Source organism: Benincasa hispida, chromosome 9 (genome assembly GCF_009727055.1).
Source record: "Benincasa hispida cultivar B227 chromosome 9, ASM972705v1, whole genome shotgun sequence".
NCBI classification, from domain to species: domain Eukaryota; kingdom Viridiplantae; phylum Streptophyta; class Magnoliopsida; order Cucurbitales; family Cucurbitaceae; genus Benincasa; species Benincasa hispida.
The window spans coordinates 46793908-46803088 of NC_052357.1; the positions used below are offsets into that span (position 1 = coordinate 46793908).

Below are 9181 nucleotides of genomic sequence, written 5' to 3' on the forward strand. Positions count from 1 at the left end.
AAAAATTGATATTTAACTCAGTTTTTAGGGTAGGTATTTGGCTTGGCTACATTCCAGCCAACGGCTTGGCAAGAGCTGAGCCGACTAAAGGTAAGCCGATTAGATTAATAATTTTTCCAGTTTCGACGTGGGAACTATCAATCAAAAAACAAGCACCGGCTTCTATTAATTATAATTAATTTCGTGCAGATATAATTATATTATATATTTTTTAAAAAATTATTAAATCACCACCAAAAATATAAAATGCTCGCTTCAAAAAGATTTTTCTGCTGAAACTTCTCCCTCTAACTTTGATATTACCTCATCCATTGATCTCCAGCTTTCTTCCTCCGATCAACAGCTGTGGATTTGCCGGCGGACGCGCCCTGAAGTTCGCCTGAGCTCCGATGAGTTGCTGGAAGAATTTTCTGGCAATGTGTCCTTCCTGCTCTCTCCTTCTTCTGTTTCCTCTGTTTCTTCACTCGTTCTTGGCTCTGGTATCTGCTCAGGGATCTAATAATACAGCTCTATGGCAGACTCTGAGTGGTGAGTTTAGTGTTCGTTTCTCTCTCTAGAAACTCGAATGTTTTTGGTTATCTTGTTGTCTTGTTTTTGTTTTTGCTCTGTGAATCGTTAGGAGATGGAAGGTTAATTCACTTGTTGTGTTGGAAGAAGTTGAAAATGTAGTCGGAAGTCAGAAATGGCTTGGTTAAGTTGATTTTAACTTGTTTAGTGTTTTGCAAATGACTTCGAATTTGAGCTGGAGGATTTTGAGATTTTTGTTTTTCTTGTTTTCTAGTGCGTTTCAGATGGTTATTGCCTGCTGTTAGGTATCGGAATTTGAATTTAGGCTTGGTTTTGCTTTTGCAGGAGAGGCTCCATTTGTTGTGGCTCGCGGTGGATTTTCAGGGCTGTTTCCTGATTCAAGCGGAGTTGCCTACAATTTTGCAGTTATGGTTAGTGTTCCTGATGTGATCTTATGGTGCGATGTGCAATTAACCAAAGATGGAGTTGGAATTTGCCTCCCGGATCTAAGGCTTGACAATGCTACTGATGCTCCGGGTATTCTGGGGACAAACCGCAGCAATGTCTATCTTGTTAATGGTGCCCGTACTAAGGGATTGTTTACAGTCGATTTCAATCTCAAAGAACTCGAAAATGTTTCTAGTAAGTTCAAGTTATCAACACCACTTCCCCATTGTTCTTCTTTTCTTCTCTCTCTCTCTCTCCATATATATATATTCATCTCATCATTTATTGGGGTCTAGCTGTTGTTTGCTGAAAAGCTCGGGAAATTTGTACGAGTCAAGAATGGTCATTCGTTGTTATGATCCTCTTTTTAATTTTAATTTTTCTTAGTTCTTCATCAAGTTGAACCATTGTTTACTGCGACAGAGAAATATTATGTAAAATTACCTAACAAGTTGACTTTAACTGGGCAGTTGTTCAAGGTATCTATTCTCGAAGTAACAAGTTTGATGGCAATCGGTTTGTTATTCTCACTCCTGAAGATGTGGCTAATCAGTTCAAGCCACCAGGACTTTGGCTAAATATTCAGGTAATTATATTGAATTCACTTGCGCATGCACTAATGTTCATCTTTTTCTTCACAATTTATAGGTTTTGCTTTCTATAGTCTTCACTCACCCCGTTTATTCTTTTTGCAGCATGATGTGTTCTTCACACAACATAACGTGAGCATGAGGAACTATGTACTTTCTGTATCCAGACGCATTGTTGTTAACTACATATCATCACCAGAGGTGGGATTTCTTAGAAGTATAGCTGCAAGAGTTAATCCCCGCATAACAAAGTTAATCCTTCGGGTCTTAGGACCAACTGATACTGAGGTTACCACCAATCAGACATATGACTCTCTCTTACGCAATCTCACCTTTATCAAGACATTTGCTTCTGGAATTCTTGTTCCTAAGACTTATATATGGCCCACTGATAAAGATGGTTACATACTACCTCAAACCTCTCTTGTTTCTGATGCTCATAAAGCACAGCTGGAAGTTTTTGCATCAGAGTTCTATAGTGATCTTCCACTAAGCTACAACTACAGTTATGATCCCGTTACTGAATACCTGTCTTACTTTGACAATGGTGAATTTTCAGTTGATGGTGTGCTTACTGATTTCCCTATTACTCCATCGTCAGCTATTGGTAAGTCATCATATTCCAGCTCATATATATGATGTCATGAGTTATAATTTAATCATATATAGAACATAGGTAAAATTGCAAAAACCACCCTAAAGTATAGGGATTGGTGTAATCACATCTCAAACTTTCAATTTGATTAATCACCCAGGACTTACGAATTTTTACAATTAAGCCCTTAAATATTTCAAAATGTACCAACCACTTCTTTGCTATAATGACATGTTACAATCTAGCCCTCAAACTGTATAAAATTTGGAAACCATAGTATAAACTATTAAAAAATTTGGCTTTCCAATTGAAGTTGAGTGGTTATATCTATTTAAGGAAATAGAAGATTGAAGTAAAGAATTTTGGCTTTCAATTGTATTCTCCGAGAGTTTGATTGGAACATGGTTGAATATTAAAGATCTCTTAGTATTTTATTTTAAATCAAGTGAAGGTAGAATTAATTCCCATGTATCTTCTTCTGTCGTTGTGGGAGCCTGGAGCCTGAAGGAAACAAATGGTTGAAAGTAGCTAGAAAGTTGATTTCATATGTTCCAGGAGATTTCTTTCATTATTATTGTTATTAATGGGAGTTCCCGGTATTCGTTTATATAGTTCTAGTTAGCGAACTTTTGATTTTAAAACCGTAGCTAATCAATCGAATTCCGTGGAAGTCTTTTCTCCCATTCTTCACTTTATATGGATTTATATATAACCATCCAATCACACTTGACAACTTAAGACAGCATGCCTACTTCAGCATAATAATTCAATAGGTGATTTTCTGCTTCATTTGATTAACGTTGAAATTCCATTGAATTGATGATCTTTTCTCTGATGGTCCAGACTGTTTTGCTCATTTGGATAAGAATGCCAAAAGTCAAGGTAAGCAGGAGTTATAATAGTTGTTTTCCCTGACAATCTCGAAACTAATTTCATACTAGGCTAGGCTGAATGATTGTTTAACTGAAGATCTCCTAACATTAATTTTGATATATCTTCTCCTTTTCCAGTCAAGCCTTTGGTTATTTCACAATTTGGAGCTAGTGGAGACTTTCCTGCTTGCACAGATTTGGCGTATTCCAAGGCTATTTCAGATGGTGTTGAAGTGCTTGACTGTCCTGTTCAAATAACAAAAGATGGAACGCCATTTTGCATGAGCTCAATTAATCTCATTGACAGCACAACAATATCTCAATCATCATTCATTGACCGTTCAAAAAAAATTCCCGAAATTAGTCCTAACGACGGGATCTTTGCTTTTGACTTAACATGGGAAGAGATTCAAGGCCTGACCCGTAAGTGGAGTTGGTTTCAATTTTAGATACTTGTTTGTAACTAAGCATGTCCTTTGCAGCATGTCTACATTTTTCATTCCTCGGCTTATTTACTACGACTGGTATTAAACTTGACTAGACTAGAATAATATAGTCATGGTCTCAATGAGTTTCTTTGTACCTTACATTGGAAATGAAATAGAATATCAGATTTCAAGTGAGAGATTTGTTAATGTTAAATTGCCAAAAAATGCTTTAAGCTTAGATTTGAACATCTCGAACAAATGAATTTTGGTTAAAACGTGTAGAAAGAATGCATATTCTTTAAGAAGAGTTAGCAGAAAATTTAGCCACAGCACTCGTGATAATATACTCTGGTATGGAATTTCTTTCATCATATGATCAGTGAATGCATTTGAACAATAGAGTAAAAAGAGAATTTTTTGAGGGCTCGAAATATCTTTGAGTGAAGTTTGATTCTTTGTCAGATTCTAGTGTCCTTATGGGCTAGTAACAAAATTATTTTGTAATTATCTGCTAGGTTTTACTTCTCTTCATTAGACTTCCTTTTTGTAGTTTACCTCCCTCTTTTTGTGTGTTTTCTTCGTGTATGCCGTTGTATTTTTTCATTTCTTCTTAAGAAAAGCTTGGTTATTCATTGAAAGAGTTAAAAGAAGAGAAAAACAGTTGAGTGCAATGATGATTTATTTAATTTATGATTTAGAGTATGATAACTTGGTTATTAGAGAGAGTAGGATATCCTTTCCATGCAGTAGAACATATCCGCAATTCCATTAGTAGTCTCTTCATGACTATATCGTTTAATGTTCTACCCATCTCATAGGAATTGAGTGTGGGTTATCTGAAAGCTTCTGTAGGAACACTAGTGCAAGTTTAGCTTGAAATGCTTATGTTTAGCAAGAACTACTATGAGAATGCTAATATTTTTCCATTTATTCTCAACTGCAGCGTCAATATTGAGCCCTTTTTCAAAGTTCACATTGTTCCGAAACCCGAGGTTCAGAAACAGTGGGAAATTCTTAACACTACCTGATTTCTTGGCCTTGGCAAAGAATGCAAGCACTCTTTCTGGTGTCTTGATCCAAATTAAGGTTAGAGTTGTTTTTGTCAAAATTAAGGACAATGTGTTTAAGATCCTTGGTATATGAATGTGAAATCATTTGCTATTAATAATAACCTGCTCTGCACACTGAATCTTGCTTTGGTAAAATGATTTGATAGTTAAGTGTGGGGAAATAAAATAGATTGTGCTGAGAGTGGAAATTTTAATATAGGAACGAACGCTACACTGTGTGGTGCAATGTGGGAAACTAACCATTTGGATAGCTTCCAAGCCCTAAGAAATATCATGATCCATATTATCTACAAGTCGAATATTGTGCTCTAACTCTTAGCCTTCAGGAGAACATCAATAGAAAACCGTCAGTTCGTGAGGTACTTGAGATAGCAACGCTATGTTTCAAACTTTTCATCTCACAAATAGACAGGTTGTTAACGATCCTTTCTTTGCTGTCTAAAGCTGATGTCAAAGATGCATAACTGAACCCTCTTGATTGTTAAGAATGATGGCCTGTCATCACAGTGAACATCTCATACGATGAGGATCAATAAATCATATGATCTTAAACACCTAGCCAGAAAAAAAAAATAGTAAAATACCCTTCTTTCTGCTGGACCGTAGTTCTCTTTCCCTTTATCCAAATGATTCGCAATATCGTAGGTCTTGTGAGTTGGCTGCACTGCAACATGGATTTGTGAATCAAGCCTTGTGGAGTATTAACTCTGATGAGAGGGAGCAACGGAAAGTTTCACAAAAAGGGAAACTATTCTGATCACTCTAGACTGCAAGTGAGTAGTTAGATCTAGAGGAAGCATAGTTTCTGAAAATGAAAAAAAATAAGGAATTATTTAGGCAATTGAATGACAAAGCTCATGAATCGTTAGATTTACCCTCTTTGCACATACACGAGCTCCCCACATGCAGATGCTAAGGTAAATTGTTGAGGATTTTTCTAGCTGACCAAATTATAACGAACTAATTTCAATAGTCAAAAAGCCATTCCACTACCTTACCCTGCCCAATATGTCGTAGCTATTTTACATCTTCTCTCCTTAATGATCAAAGTTAACCAGCATGCTGATCCTAGTAGTAGAACTGTTAATTTAGGACATGTTTGAGAGTGATTTTAACATGGTTAAAATTACTTTATCATGTTTAATATCACTCCAAAACATGTTTTAATATTCAAAATCAATTTTGATGGTATGAAATCCTATTTAAAAGTGTAAAATCAGATATTAAATTGATTTTGAATGATCAGATATATGTTTGATGTTCAAAATCCACTCCCAAAACATGCCTTGCTACCATATTATCATCTGTTTCTAGCTATGGAGAAACATCCTCAGATCTTTGCTTTGTCAATCATCATTCACTGTTTTTAGAAGAAGTTGGCTTTGACGTTTTCGACACTTGGGGTGATGTTGCTGCGTCATGTTTTCCTAAATCCTTCTGATCTTTCTCTTCCACTACGTATTTTTGGTTAGCACTCAGATACAGTGTTTATAGTCGGCATATCTTTAACTACGATATGGCCTTTACAAGCTTAAAAGGTTACCATACTATCAAGTATCAAACATGGAAGTTCTTGTGCTGTTTATTTCTACTGATGATATTTCGTCTGATTTGTTTCTCAGAATGCAGCCTACCTTGCTAAGGATCAGGGTTTAAGTGTAATTGATGTGGTCTTTGATTCCTTGAGCAAAGCTGGTTATGATAATCAGACAGCCCTTAAAGTATTGATTCAATCTCCAGATAGTGCTGCTCTAGTAAAACTTAAACAGGAAAATAAAAGTTACGAGCTTGTTTACGAAGTTGAAGAATCAATTAGTGATGTGCTCAATACAACTGTTGAGGACATTAAGAGTTTTGCTGACTCTGTGACTATCAGCAAGACCTCTGTCTTCCCTGTAAATCAGCTATTTCTCACTGGATCTACAAATGTTGTGAAGAAGCTGCAAGCACTTAATCTCTCAGTGTATGTGGAAACCTTCAGCAATGAATTTGTCTCTCAAGCGTGGGATTTCTTCTCAGATGCAACAGTAGAAATCAACTCATATGTTCTAGGAGCCGACATTGATGGAGTCATCACTGGCTTTCCAAAGACATCTGCTAGATATAAAAGTAAGAATCTTCCTTCCATTCGTCTTGATTGTATATGCTTTCAGTTTCATCAACTGTGGATTTATTTTATATCTTCTAAAATTAGTAGGATTACTCTTCCAGTCATAAATTGACTGTTTTACGTGCATGTTTGGGAGTGATTTTGAAAGAGTTAAAATCACTTTTATCATATTGATAAACCACTCCGAAACACGTCTTTAATCACTCAAAATTAATTTTTCACTTTTAAATGAAATTCTCATATCATCATAATTGGTTTTGAATGATTAAGGGTTTGGATGGATTGGCTAGAGAAAAAAATATTTTTCAAAAAAGTCATTTTTATTTAAACTCTCTTGATAAAAAACTGTTTAGAATACACTTTAAAAGTGTTTCACAAGCTATCTTGAGGGGTTGTTAAACATTTCAATATTTTCTAAAATGACTTATTTTCAAAATTAATTACTTAAAAAGTTAAATAAAAAACACCTTAAAAGCATGTGTTGAGAGTGATTTGAAAAGTGGCACACAATTTTAACTATTTTAGAATCACTTCTAAATAGAAGTGGTTCTAGCAAAGGTATGTGGATCGGAACGGGTCAATGATATCTGTTGATTACAAGAAAAAAATAATATTTTGCTTCGAGTCTCAGTCTTAAAATCCATATGAGAGATACTGGTGAAGTCCTCTATCAAAACCCAGTCTTGATCTTCATGTATATTTTTAGCATTTAACATTAACCTCTGAATATATAACTATAAGCCTCATTAATTCTGTTCCTTCCGGTCAGTTTTCTAGAGGATCATTTTGGCATATAAAAGAGTATTTTCCTTTCAAAAATCAATGCATATAATGTGTTTTTGTATGGACAACCCTTTCACGAGCGCCTTAATGATTAATGATCCACTCCCACAAACTTATGAAATCTAACCTTGTACTTACGTTAAAGTGCACTACTGCGTTTTATACAGTATTGCATTGGGGATGACCACATCTATCCTAGCCCTAATGCAATGGCATGCCTATCGTGATCTTTATTTTTCTCCACTCCGCCGCAATATTCATGGTGAAAACATAACAAACTATGAGAAAAATGAAGATCGTGATAGACATGACCATTGTGTTAGGGCTACGATAGATATGGCCGTCCCTAACGTGATACTATAAGGAGCGGAAAAACATGAAGATCGCGATAGATATAGCCATCATCGTGTTGGGATTTGATAAACATGACCATCTTGCCTAAAGCTTGGTAGTACTCTTTGACGGAAACAGAAAGTTAGATTTCATACTTTGAGGTGGATCATTAATCATTTAGGGGTTGAGAAATGGGTTATCTGAACAAAAATCTCGCATATGTCTCTTTTCTGGTTCTTGTTACACTGTTGTTGGAATCGAGCACGTTCACTGATATGGTTATCTCAAACTAAATGTAGAGAACCGATGCTTATCAATGAAAGAAACACCTAATTACATGAGCCCTGTCCAGCCTGGTAGCTTGTTGCAACTTGTTACTCCAGATTTCTTGCCTCCGAAGACACCTGCAAGCCCAGTTCTAGATGACAAAGCCGTAGCCGAGCCACCATTGCCTCCGGTTTCGAGCAAAGCCCCAGCACCTGCTGTGGAAGGTGGTGGCTCTACAGCAACCCCTCCAACTTCTAAACCCAATGGACAACCTAAGCTTGGAGTTGGGGCAGGCTTCTTGTTCTTGAACCTTGCCATACTTTCCATTGCTCTTCTTCCATTCTGAGAACAATAGCAGTACATGCCCGGGTTCGCTCGTTTCGACTGTAAATTTCGTATCTTTGTTGCATTCTAGAATCGAGCTTTGCTAGTTCAAATTCTTTTTCGTGATTCGGTATTTAATTCTTTGAACTTTCTTGTCTGTAGGTATCTTTAGTCTTTCCCCCATGTTAAAAAAACATCAATTCTTGAGAGGGTACACATTCATGATGATGGATTGATTATATTTGTAACCAATCTTCCAATGTTTCGGTCCTTTTGCCTGTTGTAACTTGTAAGTTATGTTTGTGATTATTTTCTTTGTTTTGTTTATCCAAAATGTTTTAAACCCTCACTAAAGCTCTGAACCAAAGAACATTGAGGTATCTAGCCAAATGTTTTATAAATTGGGCTTAATATGTTCTATTTCTGACTAACTTGTATTAAAAGGGTCAATGTTTTATAGATTGAGCATAATATGTTCTATTGAGACTTAAAAGTTAAAACGGTTAGCTAATTTGAACAGTGACATATCCAGAATTTCATGATAGTAGCACAAATTTATACAATTTCATGATAGTGGTACAAATTTATATAAAATTGGAAATTTAGTCCATGTACTTCTAGATTTGTATCTATACATAGTTTCGGAACTTTAAAAAAAATGTTTGATAGAATCATGAATTTTTGGGCCTAACAGATTTCTAAAATATCAAGTTTTGCATTTTTTTCATTTTCAAAAGTTAAAAATTAAATGTTATATTATGCATTGAGTTTAATGGTCTTTAATAGGTCTTTTTTAGAATTTAATGTATCTATTAACTACAAAATTAAAAATTTAAGGTTTACATAAAAATATTT

The 9181-nt window shown here is 35.5% G+C and overlaps 1 protein-coding gene across 1 annotated transcript; it reads left to right on the forward strand.

The window, feature by feature from the left end:
• The first annotated feature begins 250 nt into the window (after positions 1-250).
• LOC120086180 (glycerophosphodiester phosphodiesterase GDPDL3) lies at positions 251-8600 on the forward strand. The gene is made up of 9 exons (XM_039042692.1): positions 251-528; positions 853-1149; positions 1425-1540; positions 1650-2151; positions 2983-3021; positions 3150-3434; positions 4383-4525; positions 6132-6618; positions 8035-8600. The coding sequence occupies exons 1-9, from the start codon at positions 390-392 to the stop codon at positions 8346-8348; spliced, it is 2322 nt and encodes a 773-aa protein (XP_038898620.1). The 5' UTR covers positions 251-389; the 3' UTR covers positions 8349-8600.
• Positions 8601-9181: the final 581 nt, after the last annotated feature.

Bases quoted from the DNA above. Each gene is read 5' to 3' on its own strand.
- LOC120086180 (XM_039042692.1), top strand. From the start codon at position 390: ATGAGTTGCTGGAAGAATTTTCTGGCAATGTGTCCTTCCTGCTCTCTC. The intron at 1,541-1,649 runs GTAATTATATTG...TTCTTTTTGCAG, and splicing joins GACTTTGGCTAAATATTCAG to CATGATGTGTTCTTCACACA. The intron at 4,526-6,131 runs GTTAGAGTTGTT...TTTGTTTCTCAG, and splicing joins GTGTCTTGATCCAAATTAAG to AATGCAGCCTACCTTGCTAA.